Consider the following 18,085-nt stretch of genomic DNA (forward strand, 5'->3'; position numbering starts at 1 on the left):
CAATTGACACAACGCTGCTGGTGGGGGGCTCCCATCCCCCAATGGCCCTACTAATAAATGAACCCCTCCCCCAAACTCCTGTGGCACACCTGCAGTTCATTAGTGGCACACTGGTTGAAAATCACCGCTACAGAATACGAACAATTCTAATCTGCTTAGGTTACAAGAAGCCTCCTTGATAATACTGTGGAACAGGTTTCTCAACCAAACCTATCAACAGCATATCAATAGCCAACCTGACAGACATTTTGAAAAGTTCATTCTATCAGACCTTTTCATAGGCTCCCCAATTAAATCTCTTTTTATTCTCTTCAGTGTTATTTTTATGACTGGATTGTAACATTTCTTGTTAGTATCTTATGATATTTTATTTGTAAGCGGCCTAAATAGGTAATGTGGCAAGGAAATTTAAAATGAAGAACATATTTTAAAAGGGAGAACTAGGGCCTTCTTAGAAAAGCTGCTTTGCCCCACATTCTCAGATCCACAGAGCAAATATTTTTATTAAGTGCATTCAAGGTCCTGTGAGTAACCAGCATTTGGCTGTCTGTTTTACCAACACCCATTTTCAGCAGAACACAGCATTCTGACTGTGTGCATAGGGCTTAAGTGAAAGATAAATCCAACACCAGGCAGAGAGGCTCTTTAGAGCAGAGGCTTTCTGTTCTGTGACAAAGAGAGCTGTTTTCTCAGAGTGATGCCTGTTAAGAGGAAACTGCAGCTCTTTCCACAGGGTTTTTTTTGCCCGTTTCAGAGACATACAGGCACTCTGCAGATTCCCCATCAGAAGCACCTCCTGCAGTACTTCTCAAATACAGATATTGCTTCTTCATTTGGCCTCCTTCCCACTTCATGGATTCAAAATTATCAACCTTGAACCACTTAATTGTTTAACTGATTGCAAAAGAAAGTCTTTGAAGCTGGGCTTATTTGTTATCCAAGCTGTTCTTAAGGGCAGCATTTAAGGGAGGAAAAGAAAGGATATCTTAAGGTTTTTTAAAAAGGGGGGGGGCAGACAGATTTCAAGAAATCCCCTTTCAGCACAAATGCTTCCATGCCCACAAAGTACCTCAAGGATTTTTTAAGTGAGAATGTTCCAGATTAGATAATATCTCCATGTGTAAAGGAGAACAACCCCTCTGCCACAGACTACAAACCACAGTGTATGTGCCTGTTAAAACTAACACAGATAATCTTTCTGACTGCTCCTGTCGTCTCTCCGCCCTGATTGCTTCACCCATTTCCTTTTGCTGCACCTTCAGTATCCATCACTCAACACCAACCCTTCCAGTCTCACCTGTCACCTCAACCTACAATCTTTCCCTGCTGGCAGTTCAGTGACCCAAGACTTGGCTCCCCTGGAACAGCTTCAGTTGACTCAGCCGGCGTGACACGTGCAGGCAGCTCACGTTATTCTGAGTGTTGCTTGTTTATGAAAAAGCCTGGCAAACTGACCCCATTCACAAGAAGATGATGAAAAGGAAACAAGGATGGGAGGGGCATGTGTATGCTGCACTGCACCAAGGAAATCCAGCTGCAGTGCACAGAGCAAATCTTAAGTACCTTGGCAAGCAACATATTAGTTATGCTGAATAAATCTGGGGATCTTTCTTTGCAAGGAAGAAGATGAAGCAGTAGGAGGGGGCCCTCTGCTAGGTACAAGAGTTCTGTATTTATCTTCCCTTCACCCCCAAAACTCCTTGACCTATAATACCAAGGTTATCTGTCAATATACAGCCTGACCTTTCTATGCAATGAGCATCAGCCAACAGAAGTGAAGAAAGCCCCTGTGAACACTAGAGTCCCAAAAAGCAGCCACCTGCTCATGGCAGCAAGTAGAGATCAATTCCAGTTGTTTATAACATGCTCTTCGTTTCTTAAAACTATTATCAGAATTCTTGAGCACAGTTTTGCATTTTGCTCAGCTGAAGGTAACACCAAATTAACTGCATGCCAATAAGTTACAATTTGGTATTCAGGAAAGCAACACACAGGTTTTGTCTTAATGTGCTGCAACAATAGGCAAAATTAGTGACAGTCCTCCACCTTCAGACAGACCCATGATATGCCCCTCAGGGGGTCAAGCAGGCTGCTCCTGCTGGAGCACCTGTTGGATGCATATTTTTAAAGAGTTTCTACAGTCTCAAAGACAAAAAAAAAATTTCTCAACTAAAGAACATCCTTCTGACATAGCCACTACAATGCCATGGAAATTATCAGAACTTAAATCCACAAACAGATGTTTTATGTCAAGATATCACAGACCAATACAACCTGCTTGCCTCCTCATCCCCCCACAGGCACACATGTGTGTGCCTGCCATTTAATTTTATCATTTAGTTGTCAGACCATCCCTCTCCTTTGTTAGCTCTTGGGTTTGTGAACCTTGAGGACATGAGTCAGGGATAAAGTTATCTAGCCCAAGCCCTTGAATGGGATCTCAAAATCACAAGAATGTTAATTGTGCTTTGTTCAGGCACATAGAAATTCCCAAAGCAGACAACAGGACGTTGCAATTAAGAACTGTGATACATACATTAAACACTGTGATGCTAGTTCAGAAGGGCATATTAAACCTGACTACAGAAGAAAGAAAATGTGTTTCACATCTAAAGTTGCTATGCAACATGATCCTTTCAAAAAATGGGTTAACATTTCAATGTTTCCAGTAAGGAAGTCACAAAACACATTTTAGACTGTGTGGGGGCAGGGAAAGGGGGTTCTCAAGCCATTGCAGTGAAAACAATCTTTTTGCTGCCCCTACAACCACAGGTGTGGCATGCATAAAGTGTTGAGAAGTACACATTGTTGAGAAGCCTGTATTACCAGGGTTGTCAGAAGATGACTCCATCAAAGCTGGGATTGGAGTTGTTTGTTTTTTTAAATTGTTCTACTCCCTCTCTTTCTCTGACCCTGCTGCCTCCAAAGGCATCTTGATGAAACTGGACACTAGTCATCAGTCATGGCAGGATGACTAGCTAATACCATCTCAGTAATAATACCATCTCAACAAAAAGCCCTTACACCTCTTTCTTGAAAAGAGATTTCAATAAATGGGCCAGTTAAACCTTTATATTGGAAAGATTAAAAGGCTCCCCCTTCCCATACATGTCCACCTCCAAGCCATCTAAGACTGTTCTAGTTCATTTTTGTCATTGCCAATTTCAAGTTTCTGCTTTAATGGAAGAATCCCAGCCTGGTGATTCACTTCAGGAAAACTTCTCCAACTGAAGAAGAAGTATCACCAATGGCACTTCTTTTGAGAAAGGACACCATTTTTACCTTAAACATGGACAAAAATCTTATTCCTGGCACCCTGACTAAATTTTAAATCAGTGTGGTAAAAGATTTGTCTTGTAACACTTGTAAGACAAAGTGCAACTTGGAAAGGTGGAGAGCTACACTCTACAACATAAACCAACATCTCTCTTTTGTTTTTTGTATGTCATGATGCAGTTATACTCGGACACACAAACTCCAAAACGGTAAAGATATTAATATTTGGTCATATTTGACATTAATATACCATCTTTGCTATAGACCAGAGGTAAACTCGTTTTATACACAGGGCCAAATAGCATTCATGATGCCTGCTGAGGGCCAGAAGTGATGTAATCAAGCAGGAAGTGATGTCATTAAGCAGGTCATTGTGATTAAGCAGGAAGTGATGTCATTAAGCAGAAATAAGCACTTTTTTCTCACTTAGGAACTCATTAGCTGAAAATAAAATACACAAATTTTGATCATATTTTCAAGATATGGGAGCCCTTTCTGCAGTGACATCTCAGCACAGCAAAGCAGCTGAGACCAGGTGATGGTGGTCCTGGGAGAGACTGAGAGCTTCCATGGACCACATCTGGCCTTAAGTTTGACACCCCTGCTATAGACTCTCATCACTTCTAATGAGGGTACAATTTGAGCAGCAATACAAACCCAGGACTCTGGTGCACTGTCTGATCAAGGCCAGCTAAGACCTATCGGCTAAAACAAGGACAAAAATACATACTCTTTTCCACTGGAGTAAGTGAGGGAGCTATCTGGATTGTGTTACTGAACTATGCCTTGAATTTTACTGCAGCAGGCTAGGGTTGGTGGTGGTGGCTGGAATCAAAGAGCCAAGTGTTAGCAGATCTCCAGTTTCCATCACTACTGCCACCTCATCAGCTCCCTCTAGTGGGCTCCTTCAAAATTCCCCACAGCAAGACTACTGAGGCAGGCCCTTTATTACCTGGACACAGAAGCAGTGTCCATGTAACTATCCTTCTCCAGCAAAAGAACTTTTTAAAAAGCAGCCAAAGGTGCCAATGGCTGCCTCACACATAGCATCCCTTCCCTCCAGTGTGTACTGGAAAGGGGAAAAAAAAATTCCTGTGCATACCATCACATTGCTGAGAGAGGAAGGCAGCACTAAAGAGGGGGATGGACAGTAACGACAGACTGGCTGTCCCTCCCCCAACTCTATGGTTAAGTATGGTAGAAAAAGAAACTGCTTATTTCTGTCCCTAATCTCTCCAGAAGTGAGAAGTTCTTCCCTTCCAGAAAGAAACAATTTATCATGCATATGTTTTTTCACCTTCCTTCTCTCCTTCCCCTTCAACATTGTATGGACAATTTCAACCTTCCACAGAAGTTCTATGCAGCCCCCATACATACACCCAACAACAAAAAAACTCAAATGAGCAAAAATATGTAACAGAAAGAAGAGAGGAGAATGGACACACACACACACACACACACACACACACACACACACTAGCCAGGCCTTGATATTGCCTTCTTCTTATGCTGTACATGTTTCTACTACATTCCCCAATATTTCTTTATAGCTCTGTTTCATATCCCTCTTCTTTCCTGGCCTCTAAGTCCAAAGAGTAATGGACTTTGTACAACCCATTCCACAGCCAAATGCAGCTGTGCAGCTACTCTTGGTGGGGGCTTGGGCAGTGTGCCTGTCATCTCCTGCCCCAAAATGTGACACCTGGGGTGGTCTGCCCCAGCCCTTAGCGGTGCCACTGAGTTCCAGCATCTACTGGCTAGCAAGAAGAAGTTATATACATCCCCAAAGAGGATACAAAGCATTAAATATAAAAATCCCAAACCAAGATCTCAAGTTTAGCACCTTTCAAAACTAGATTTTTTTTTAAAGGCAACAGAAAGCTTAACCGTTAAAGATGCTATATTGCATTCCCTAGATATGACTTGCAGGTTCAAAAGGAGACCACAATGAATTCTGCCATCAAGTGACTTGGTGTCTTGCATCTGTTTCAAATGTAGAAATCTAGATTCACCTTTTGATTCACCTACCTTTTGAAGTGATTTGCCAGGACGCCAATCAGCTCTCCAATTCTGCTCTCATTGACTGGTTGCGCACTGAGGAGGCAGACAATGAGGTCCTTGTTGTCTTTTGTGTGGAAGACCACAAGTTGGTCTTTCCCATTGGAGATGCTCAGTCCTGCCAACTGCACAAAGTGGGAAGGGATTGTTAAGGCTAACACTGTTCCATATCTTAGAGGAAGTTTTGCAGAATGACAGAAAAAACAAAAACACACACACAAAAAAAACAGGAAGTTACTGGCGTTTTGTGCCTGTAATACACTAATCCATCTTTCTAATTTGAGGCTTAAGAAAATATGCAAATGTTTGTTACTTTGAAGAAGAAATAGAACTTCCAGAGGGTCTCTCAATCCAAAGTGACTCCCCAGGTAGCGATGCACCAGGGCCTATGGGGTGTCTACTGCAATCCGTGGAGGAGTTTCAACCTCAGGAGGCCTCTTCGGGGCAAGGCAACATCTGTTCACTTGCTCCTGGGTAAGTGTCTGCTGGTGGGTCTACTCAGATCCTCGCCAGCAATATTGCTAGCTCAAGTCCACATGGACCCATGAAGGCAGATCGAGCCTGGGAGGAGGCTTGGATCTGGCCAACACCACTTCCTACAACCCACTTCCTACAACCCCACCCCTGCCTCCTTCCCAGCCCCTTGAGATCCTAGTTGGGGTGGCAGGCTTTCTTGGTCCACTGCCAAGCAGAGCCAACCACCTGCTCCTTCTGGCAGTGGCCAGCCTGCTCAATCTGGTATGTTGTGCTTTGCAATTACCAGAAAGCACCTAGTGCCACCGGAACACTTGTTTCAGTGGTACTAGGAATCATTAGGACTGAACCGTGAAGACAGGAAAAGTTAAAAAGTTGAGCATTTCTTGTCCTTGAAGGCAATCAATCATACAAAAGCGCTCTAGAACAGAGGTGTCAGACATAAGGCCTAGGACAGATGCGGCCCCAGGAAGTTCATTATCTGGCCCTTGCGCTCTCCCAGCATCACCATTGGCTGCTCTCAGCTGCTGAGCTTTGCTGAGGTGTCACTGCTGAAAGGATGGCCTGTGTGATAACTGGTCTGTCCTGTATCTTGAAAATAAAATTTGCGTATTTTCTCTTCTGTCATTTGCAGCTAACGAGTTCCTAAGTGAGAAGAAAGTGCTTGTTTCTGGTCATCACCTGCTTAATGACATCACTTCCAGCCCTCGGCAGGTATCATGAATGCTATTTGGCCTGCAGTATGAAATATATCCCTGCTCTAGAAAATCTAGATTTTCAAAATAAACAGGCACCAGAATGGCCTAGTAAAAGGGCTTTGTTTCTGCTTACAGACTTTTTGCTGAATCAGGGCCAATATAGTTGTGCCTGTAGACTAAGCCAAGATGTTATGGTGTTCTGGACTGTGCTTAGCCTAAACAGTCTTATCTCTAACAAACAGAGATTACATGAAGCAAAGGTTAACCAGGGTTTTGCCTAAATCAAGAGATTATTTTTACTAGCACTTCTAGAATACGTGAAGTTATAGCAAACAAGAGTGATTCTAGGCATAAGTGATGTCTTTCACTGTTGAGTACATGTTGCCTATCTCACAATTTCATACTGGAAGGTATGAATTCAGACAGACTTGAGCTCTGGTCTTTTAAAAATAATCATTTGAATACAGTTTGGATCACTCTACGGAGGGCAGCAGAGAAAAAGAAAAAAATACTTCAGGAACAAACATAGAAATTGTCCTTTAAAACTGCTTAAACACTGCAGCCTAATTGAAAACCATATGTAAAAATGGGAACTGCTAGCTTCCAGAATGTAAAGCAATCCCTCAAAATTGATGTTCAGGCTTAGTTTCCATTCTTTAACAGATTTATATTTCACCTTACTACTATTTAGGTCTCCAAGATGACTTACAAATATGCTTGAATAAAGCTGATTATGCTCTTAGCAGATCTAGATCTTCTACCTTAGAACAAAGTAACAAACTTCCTCACTCTACCTCTGATGTCTACACTGGATGGCCACGGTCACACCACTGGGGCTGTCCCCCAGTGATGCCTCAGTTTTCACTAGAAACACAAAAAGCAATTATCCTGGGAAGCACTTGCACCCATCTCACCTCAGATCAATATGGCAGCAGAGCAGGTAACAAGGTCTAAGTTGTTCCTTCCATGCAGTTCTTTCCAGACACCTGGCTCAGTGGCAATTAAAACTCCTTTCAGAAGGCAGCAGTGCCGGCACCAGACTGCTGAGAGAAAGCTCTGCACTGGTTCCCTCATGGCACCACTGCCTATCACAATTTGAGTACTTCTTAATGCCACCAGGGCTGAGAATTTTGGGGTTGACCTAGCCGAATGGCCCTCTGGTGGGCATGAGCCCTCAGATGGTACCCAATATGGTCAGTCTTTGACACCATCCTGAGAGGGGCCTGATGGAACTGCCATCTTCTCTCCTTGATGATAGTGATCTTCCCACTGGCTAACTGGACATGAGCAGTGGGGAAAAAGTGCAAGCCCTCCATGGAAGCCCCTCCTCCTCCCAGGCTAATCCAGGAACAGATGACCATGCCCTTGTGTGTGAGATCAGAACTACTCTTAGCACACAATTCTCCCAGCAGACAGTTGGCATGCTGGTATTTCACTACGAATAGGATTCCACATATTAATGCTACCCTACAAACTTTAAAGAAGCCTGGATGCCGTTAAAAGGGGATTGAACAAGTTTCTGGAGAAAAAATCCATTACGGGTTAAAGCCATGATGTGTACGTGCAACCTCCTGATTTTAAAAATGGGCTGTCAGATGCAAGGGAGGGCACCAGGATGCAGGTCTTTTGTTATCTGGTGTGCTCCCTGGGGCATTTGGTGGGGCCACTGTGAGATACAGAAAGCTGGACTAGATGGGCTATGGCCTGATCCAGTTGGGTTGTTCTTATGTTCTTAAAGATGATGTTAACAAAATTAATTCATTTTTTAAAAGCGGCCAATTAGTTAACCAACTTTTTTTTTTTAAAAAAAGCCACTCAGCTATAGCAAAACAACATAAAAATCTCTTTGCCAGCTGCAGGCTGAAACAAATTACCGTATTTTTCGCTCCATAAGATGCACCTGACCATAAGACGCACCTAGTTTTTAGAGGAGGAAAACAGGAAAAAAATATTCTGAACCAAATAGTGTAATAAAATATTTAATAAACTATAACAGAATAACATTTGAACCATGTAAAGTGAACAGCAGTCAACAGTGGCATTAAGAACCATTATCACTGTCATTAACAAATGGAGAGACTTAAAGGTTTGAGTATTCTAGTTTTCTGGAAACCCCAAGAACTCATCATCGCTACAGCTCACAAAATTATGAAGCTCACAAAATTATGACACTCACAAAAGCAGGTGCACACAAATAGGGGATCACATTATCTTTCTGCTACAATGATGTTCTGCCAAATCCCGATCCACTGGGCCTTGTGCCCGCTTAAGGCTGATCAGTCCCCCTTGTGCAACTCACCAGTGCAGCAAGCAAAAGTGAGTCCAGTTCCAGTCCACAGATGCCAAGTAAATCAGTCCCATCAATCAGAGCTGCCAAATCAGAGTCCAGAACCAATAAGCCAAATTACAGTCCAAGGTCAGTCAAATCCATCAGGGTATCCAAGTCCAGTCACAATCCACAGTCAAATTCCAAATTCCAACCCAGTCAGTCAGTCTCCTCTCCTACCTCCAACCTGCACTCCTTCAAAACCCACAAACCCTTTCTGCCTCCGGTACTCCTTATATCCCTGAGGGCCCTATTGCCTTCCAGTGGCTGCAGCTGTGCAGTACACTCTGCTGAATGCCCAGGCCTTACCCTTAAAGCGGCCACTGCTGACACCACGTCTACCTCCTTGCCAGTTCTTCCGTGATTCCAATACAAATGAACAAGTGGAAAGTCCAACCACAACTTGAATTCTCAAGACACAACAAACCTTTTGAATTATGGTGAGAACACAGCCTTACCTGGGGCTTGTGCAATAAGCAAACACTGGCATTCTGACCAAGGAGACAGTTTTTTCTTTGTGATGGGGGGGGCGGGCCTTACATTCAGATGCTGGATGAGGTGAGTGAAAGCGCCCCTCCCCTGCTGTGTGAGTGTGTGTGTGGGGGGGGGGCAGAGCATCTGTGTGTGTAATAGAAGGGGGCAGCCTGTGTGTGTGAGAGAGGGGGGGAAGTATTTGTGTTGTAGAGAAGTTGTGATGCTCCAGGCTTGGGGTGGGGGGAAAGAGAAGCTGTGATGCTCCAGGCTTTGGGGGGGGGGGGAGAGAGGCTGTGATGCTCCAGGCTTGGGGGGAGAGAGGATGCGATGCTCCAGGCTTGGGGTGGGGGGGGGGAAGAGAGGCTGTGATGCTCCAGGCTTGGGGGGAGAGAGGATGTGATGCTCTAGGCTTGGGGTGGGGTGGGGGGGAAAAAGAGGCTGTGATGCTCCAGGCTTGGGGGGAGAGAGAGGCTTTCCTGGGAGTAAGCCCCCCTGACTCTAATGGGACTTACTTCAGAGTAGGCATGCACAGGATTGGGCAGTGAGACTGCCACCCCACCCACGCTTTCCTGGGAGTGAGCCCCACTGACTGAGACTTACTTCTGAGTAGACAAGCGGGCTTGCGCAGTGAGACTGCCACCCCACCCACGCTTTCCTGGGAGTGAGCCCCAGTGACTCTTGAGACTTACTTCTGAGTAGCCTCTGACTGCCCGGGGAAGCAGAGCAGAGCAAGCGGGCAGGGGGCGGGGCCAGGGCTGGGGCGGAGTTGTTTTTTTTTTTTTGCAGTATTTGCTCCATAAGACGCACACACTTTCCCCCCCACTTTTTTGGGGGGAAAAAGTGCGTCTTATGGAGCGAAAAATACAGTAAAATAAAATACTGAAACTATTCACACTGACAAAAAATATTATTCAGATGGGAATTCCTAGCTGCAGAGAATGGTTATAACTGGATTATCCTGGTTGCTAGTTCTTCATGGAAGGCAAGAAAAATCTCAGCCCTACGTCACATTTCCTTATGGAAATTGGCCCAGAGTCACTATAATTTAAACAAGTATGTGAGCAGGTAGTAGCTTCTACATACAGGACAAAAAACAGCCCTGAAAAAAGAAGAATTTGTTCAATTTTTCAGAATCTGATTCTTTTATGCATTTTAGCTAATTGAGATTTTTATCTTTTATACATACAGAGAGGATTTTTGGGAGAGAGAGAATGAATACCCCTCCCCAATGAATGAATTTTTTAAAAACCACTATTCTTCAGTGTATGGCATATCCAAACAACATGGATGGACATGGCGACACCAGGCACAAAAAACATTAGTAGCTTAAAGTCACTGGGGATTCTACTGTCACGTTGAAACAAGGGGATATCCCTTCCCATCTGGAACTGTCTTTTTTTAAAGGTTCGAAGTGACAGGATGGCTTCTTGAGCTAGAAAACAAGCTGCAGCTGGACCAGACATCAGCTGACTGCCTGTGATCTCCATGGCAACGCCTTCCCTAGGTATGTTGCTATGTTGACAGGGTAGCTTCAGAGACAGCAATGTGAATGCTGCTGGCAGGCAGATGCAATTTGGAAGCCTGGCTCCTACACACATTAAAAGGCCAATCTCTCTCATAGAGTTAAGGGAAATGCATCTTTTCAAGTGAAGTGTATCAAACGAAGAACTAAACACCAAGGATGAACAACAATGGCTCATTTTCAACACTAGTCCAAATAATAGTTTTTCCACCAAGCAAGAAGGGGGATTCCATCACCTATGTGAATAATCAAGTTCAAATCATTCTTGTTTTTATTACATAATTGAATATTAAATACACACAGAGATCACCCATATTGAAACTTTGACAGAGATGGGCAGATTCCAGTGTGAACAGTTAACCACCTTGGGCTGCAGAACATTGGCAGCAGAATAGCCACTCAGATGTGGTTTAAAAATGACTAACTTAGGGAGACCAGAAAGATTTCACCTACTAATTTCCATCTGTGAGTCTCGAGGTACCCATGGAGCTTTCCCCCTTCTCTTCAACAGTTGGGAAAGCTTCACACAGAGCCCCTGCTCATGCGAGGCACATGGATGAGCTACAGAGCTTTGGGCAAGGGTGGCTGTTTGAAAATTTGTTTCCCTTCATCTTCACTCCCCTTGCTGGATGGAACCTGTCAGCTGCAACTCAACTTTGTCTGAAATTCAGGCAGCATTTCTCGGCACTAAACAGCATCTCATCTGTCACCTGCACATTTACTGCAAAGAGTGGTCCTTGGGGAGTACTAAACAATGAAGGAGAAGAAAAACCACATAAGAAGTGCAGTCCCTCCAGAAGACCAAAAGCAATTTGCTTATTACCTGACAATCTTTCTTTGCAAGCAAAGGTGATAAAATCTCCAGCACACCAGTGCCATTTAGACAGCTTCTATTCTGTCCCTTGCCTGCACCACATTCCATTGTTTCCCTAGGTATTTGGTGTTCACATGCACTGGTATTTTTGATGAACGGTCTGAATTCCTTCCTGCAATGACTGTTTTTAGCTATCTTGTACACACAGATCTATGAAGCAAGGCCAGATGGTTGCCCTGACAGCTGCCACCTGGGCCCAAGCAGCCAAGAGTCCCAATATCACCATGTGTGCATGTGAAGAGCTAAGAGGTGGGCATTACACTTACATAAACAGTGCAGTTATTATTAAGAATATTAATATACTGCTTTTCAACAAAGGTGCTCACAAAGCAGCTTACATAGTAAAATAAACAAAAAATGATTTCCTGGCCCAGAGGGTTTACAATCTTTTTTTTAAAAAGAGACAATCAAGACACTAGCTACAGCCACTGGCAGAGAGGGTATACTGGGGTGAATAGGGATGGTTGCTCTCCCCCCCCCCCACTAAATATTAAAGAAATACAATAGTGAAAAGTGCCTCTTTGCCCATTTAGTAGGACACAACACCAGTATTCTTTTAAATGGGTGAAAGTTTCTGCATATGTTCAGTTCAATACAGAAACATGGGGGCAGGCACCGACTTTCACAGAAAAAGATGAAAGAAAGAAGAAGAAAGACGGAATACAAAATGAATGAAAAACACCTGAGTGGGACAGGTAATATTTCAAGATGGAAGGGATCCAAGGTTTGAACCCTTGAGCATAGGATTTGTCACTTCCTTCAGTTTGACAAAATATATTGCTTGTCATGTCAGACTGTTTATTGGACTGTCTGTTACCCTCCTCCAAGGAGTTCAGGACAGTGTACATGTCCCCCCTCCCCCACTTTATCCTCAAAACATTCATGTGGGCTATATTAGGCTGAAAGAAAGAGTGCAAGTGACAAATTGTGAGTGTGTGAGGTCCAAGATCACTCAGTGAGTTTCAGGACAGCTATGGATTCAACTCTATATCTCCCCAGTTTCTATTCACTACTCCTGGTTCTAATTCAATATATAGAACATTATCGCACAATAATTCATGCCTTATCCAACAGTTCCTCTCAATACACAATTTCTACTTTTAAATTCAGCAGTCATATGATCAAAGGCAGCCTTATTCCCAAAGCAATTGGGGTAGAAAGGGAGGGCGTGGTTGCCCTAAGTATTTGAGCTATTCCTCTCAGTTGCTTATTATAGATCCAACTGGAATTCCAGTTGGATGTGGCTTTCGCAGTCATTCCAACATATTTAGTGAAGGTGACCCCCAACAGCTTGCTTGTTTAAAAAAAATAGTGTCTTGCACATGCTCTCTGTTTTCTAGATTAAAAGCGAGGGGAAGTTGGCCATCCAACACACCAGCCTACTGATAGTTTCTTTTTGAGAAACAGAGAATCCTGTGGCACCTTAAAGACTTACAGATTTATTGTAGCATAAACTTCCATGGACTACAGTCCACATCACCAGCTACACAAAGTGTTATGTGTTGGCAAGTGTATGCATCTCTCCTCCCCCCCCCAAGAGAAAATAAGGATAAATAGTGATATCAGATAGCCATGAAGCAATACTATTTAACACTTGTATAGCATTTTGAGTGTGCCTATTGCCTTGATGAAATTCTGACTACAACTCTGTGAGGTAAGTAGTTGTTATCCCCAGATAAAGGAGACTAAGGCCACAATCCTAACCAACTTTCCAGCACCGACATAAGGGCAATGCAACTCCAAGGTAAGGAAACTAACTTTGCCTTACCTTGAGAAGGCCTCCATGACTGCCCCCAACTGCATGATGCAGCACATGCCCCACTGGCACAGCTATGCCAGTGCTGGAAAGTTGGTTAGGATTGCACCCTAAGGCTGAGAGAGCGTAGCTTGCCTAAGGTCACTTAGTGAAGTTATGGCAGAGGCAAGGTTTGAAGTGGAGATCCTGATTTTCAACTCAGCCTCTCAGGGCGAAATCCTAACCCCTTATGTCAGTGCTTTCCAGCACTGGTAAAGCGGTGCCAATGGACATGTGTTGCATCCTGCAGTTGGGTGTCACTCACGGAGGCCTCCTCAAAGTAAGGGAATGTTTGTTCACTTACCTCGGAGCCGCATTGCCCATATGTCAGTGCTGGAAAGCACTGACATAAGGGGTTAGGATTGCGCTCTCAGTCAGTATGCCAATGCAAGAAGTATATTCTTAAATTTCCAACATAAGCAAAAGGATAAGTGATAATTCACAAGAACAGTAACAGGTTAAAGGAAAATCCTAGCCAAATGTTTTATCTCATCAAGCAGCAGCCTTTGTTCAATCAGGTTTATAGTTTTATTCACAGATACTTCTGGATCATGTATTAGACCTTCAGATGAAGACAACAGCTATTTCTACTCCATCCCTGTATCACAGAGATGCTTTCGTATGTGGTCTGTGAAAAATTGAACTTTCAAGTACCCTAGAATCTGCAAGTGGTAGATCAATGAGTGGGGCAGTGGGAAGAGGAGAAGGTGGAGGAAGGGAGAGAGGCTCAGGATCCACTGTAGGGAGCAGGGATAGCAAGCACTATCTTATTAGGGGGCCTAAGGTGCAAAAGACCATGTCTCTAAAGCCACAGCACAGTCATGGGGCAACTGCAAATGGCAGCTAGCAGCTGAATACTACAAGACCCCAGTGGTTAGGACAAAGAAAACACTCATCTAACAGCCACTTCACTGACTGGCTGACAATTCCCCAGAGTTCCCAGCCTTGTAGTTTCAAGGTACCAGAAGTAGTCACTTGGACTGAAAGAGAATGAGCGAGTTCCAATGAATTTTTAAAAAGTCATCAAAAAAGGAGCTTTGAAAGTCAAGCTGTATCTGTTGCTTTTTCAACATGACCCTCTGCTGCCCTTGAGGCCCAGAAACTTCCAGCTGAGAAACTTGCTTTTCATAACATTCACTGAGGGGCAGGTTAACCCACAGAAGCAGACACAACTGCAAGTCAGGGTCAAATCAAGCATGATGCGAGAGATCTGTAATCTCTTTTTAAAAAAACACACACACAAAAACCACAACCCCTTTCTCTCAATTGAGTGTGCATGCATGCATACATCTATCTAATTATATCTGCGATTTAAATTGCACCCTCACCTCCCCAAAGAAGCAGCTATTAGCTATATGTGTGAAACAAACACGGGGACCCATGTTTTCTCTTGCAGAACTCATAATGTGTTTGCGGGAGGTGGATGATTTAAGTTAGAGAAAGAGTGTGGGTGGGAAAAAGCAAAGCAAGAACACAACCCAGCACCAATTCCCCAATCTTCATGCCACATAGGGTTTCTAATGAGTTAAACACACACATGCATGAGATCCAGATCATGGACCCCCCACGTTACATCTAGTTTGGCCCTCAGGCTGGTTGCAGTGAATTGCTAACCCTGTTGCTGAATGCGGTTGGGAGCCAGCAGGGCTGTCTGTTCATAGAGCCACACACAGTGGAGGCAGAAACTGAACCAGAACAAATTTTCCAAAAGAGTGTGTGCTTCAGCCCCTCAGGGAAGGTGGAAAGGGAGCAGCCTGACAATCCTCCCATTATGCAAGATCACTGACAGAAGCTGGGGGTGAAGCACTATGCAGGTGGGATAAGCCTATACACTTTGCCAAATTCAGACCAGAAGTCTTCTTAAGTTTAACAACAAAAAATTGGATGATTCTGCAGTGCTGAACTCCAGTGCTAATACTTACATTGTACAGTGGGATGGTTTTCATCACTTTGTAGTGCTTCGTAGGGTCCATCTTATAAAGATGCCTGTCGGTGATAAAAATTGCTCGATCTTCCACTTTGTTGAAGCGGTTTACCTGCCAATTTCAAAGCCACACAGATATTAAAAGCCATTCCTTTTATTACACACACACCCCAAAAAACCCATACACACTGAAAGAGTGCGACAACACAATGATTGCACCCCTAATGTTTCAATTTGGCTTCTGAAGTTCTACATGGATCTGTAATACATGTTCACATCAAGTTTTAAATCAATACTGGAAATGAAAACACAACGCACTTAAAAATAGTCCATTCTGAAGCCAAATTAACATTATGGTATTACAAGAATTTGGTTAAAAACAAACAACAACAAATAGCAGAACTTTAGTTTCAAATAAGTGAGTCAGAAGAAGAAAAACTTTCAACAATTCCAGAAACCAAACAAGGTTTTTGGTCAGCAGACAGGACTCTTCAACAGCTATAGGACAGAGTATAAAGAATGCTTCTTTGATAATATGCCCCACTGTCTCTAGTGTGGGGCACAAACTTGAAGGAACACTGGGTGGTGCCCTGGGCATGCTAGCCCAAGAAGTACTGTGAAAAACTGAGTGTTTTACTGTTTTTAATTAATAAAAACGAGTAGTTTATTTTCGTCTTCTTATCACACCAGCTTTGGGCTCATCTAAGCAGCTATTATTGTGAATGAATAAAAACAGCTGTCCTATAAACAGCTATGAACCTATTGTAGTGAGCCAAACCAGTGGCGCAAAGCATCTAGCCAAGTACAATCTGCTCTGACAGGTAATGGCTCTCCAAGGTCTCAGGCAGACCTTTCCTCTGAATACCTCAATGAGAATATAGATTGCTCTACACCAGGGGTGCCCAAACCCCAGCCCAGGGGCCACTTGCGGCACTCAGGGACTCCCAATCCAGCCAGCAGGGAGCCCCCAGACTCTAGTGAGCCTCTGGCCCTCCGGAGACTTGTTGGAGCACATGCTGGCCCGACACAACTGCCCTCAGTTTGTTCAACCTCTCGCATGAGCTGTGGGATGAGGGCTCCCTCCACTGCTTGCTGCTTCACGTCTGTGATGCAGCAGTAGCACTGATGGAAAGGCTGGCCTTGCTTTGTGCAAGACCTTTTATAGGCCTTGAACTATTGCAAGACCTTCATTCATTCATATAAGTTCCACTGCTCATATATTCATTTATGTGAATTTATTCAAATTTGAAATGTAAATTAATCCCCCTTCCGGCCCCTGACAGTGTCAGAGAGATGATGTGGCCCTCCTGCCAAAATGTTTGGACATCCCTGCTCTACATTGATAGGAACATGATGCAGATGACATATAAAACATCTGAGATTCAGGTCCTTTTTTCCTGTGTTTTTTTTAAATTTGTTTTCCTAAAATTTGTAGTGACAGGTCTGTTCAAGTATAGTCTTATGCTACAAACTGCTTTCTAAATAGCATGGGAATGGAAGTAATTGAGGGATGAGTTTTCCCTTATACCAGTGGTATTCAAACTGGGGCGTCATGACGCCCCAGCCTGCGGGTCCTGGCCTCTGCCCCCTTAAGGGGCGGGGGCAGCCAGGAGACAGGGGAAAGGCAGTGGCGCGATCCACAGGATCGCACCGCTCAGGGGGGCTGTAGGGGCTTGGGTGCACTTGCCCAAGCCTCCTGCAGCCCCTCGGGGGTGCGGGGAGCACTGTGCAACCTACGGCAGGGCTCCCCAGGTCAGGAAAAGTGAAAGTGGAACGATTGTGCCCCGCTCCGCAGAACAGGAAGCGGAGCACAATTGCTCTGCTTTCCCTTCTGACGGTGCTGCAGGGACTGGGGTGCACCCTCCAGTCCCTGCAGCAGCCATCCCTGTGTGCAGGGAGCCCTGCGCGAGTGCCTCCAGGGTGCCCCAGGTCAGGGAAATGGAGAGTGGGGCGATTGCACTCCGCTTCCGCTTTTGCGGAGGCAGAGCAGATCGCTCCACTCTCCCTTTCCCTGACCTGGGGCGCCCTGCAAGCACTTGCGCAGGGCTCCCCGCACACAGGGACGGCTGCTGCAGGGACTGGAGGGTACACCCCAGTCCCTGCAGCCCCCTGAGCGACGCCATCCTGGGGATCGCGTTGCTGCCTTCCCTCTGCCCCTGCTGCCTCCCCCCCCACCCCTGCAAAGACTTACTGCAGGTTTCAAACTCCCGGAGAGTTTGATAACTGCAGCTTTATACTATTCACTCTGCAGGTTTCCCAGCCTGAAAAGAAACATGGGATAATGTTTTAAAAATAATGTTTAATCTAGAGCCATCCGGAAATACCCCAAAGTTATAGCCTTTGGCTGTCTTCTGACAATGGGAAGATTCTTGGTTTCAACTGGGAATTCTGAAGATATCAAGAAAAAGGGCGGTGGGGGAGGGGCACGGGGAGAGCAGAATAGTACCACCTCTAAATTACCTTTACTTTCATTCTGTGGCTCAATATGAGCAATATGCAAATACAATGCTTCCTAATAGTTTCCAAAACAAGCCTAAAAGTATTTCTGTCAGGAAAAGAAACCCCACTTTTTGCTGTTGTTACAGTCAGCAGTTCCAAATAGGAAACTAACAATGGATGCCACTGAGATACAGTAAACCACCATTGATTCTCTGGCCAAGACAA

The 18,085-nt window shown here is 44.4% G+C and overlaps 1 protein-coding gene across 2 annotated transcripts in view; it reads right to left on the minus strand.

Annotated features, from left to right (window-relative positions):
* MYO1D (myosin ID) overlaps positions 1 to 18,085 on the minus strand; it is a 172,306-nt gene that overhangs the window by 45,345 nt on the left and 108,876 nt on the right. For both annotated transcript variants that reach the window (XM_066631402.1, XM_066631401.1), the window contains 2 exons: positions 15,420 to 15,533; positions 5,305 to 5,459 (listed from right to left, as the gene is read on the minus strand). In XM_066631402.1, the coding sequence (XP_066487499.1) occupies positions 5,305 to 5,459; positions 15,420 to 15,533 (269 nt within the window). The remainder of the gene's footprint in view (positions 1 to 5,304; positions 5,460 to 15,419; positions 15,534 to 18,085) is intronic.

Source organism: Tiliqua scincoides, chromosome 5 (assembly GCF_035046505.1).
Source record: "Tiliqua scincoides isolate rTilSci1 chromosome 5, rTilSci1.hap2, whole genome shotgun sequence".
In the NCBI taxonomy this organism is placed as follows: Eukaryota; Metazoa; Chordata; class Lepidosauria; order Squamata; family Scincidae; genus Tiliqua; species Tiliqua scincoides.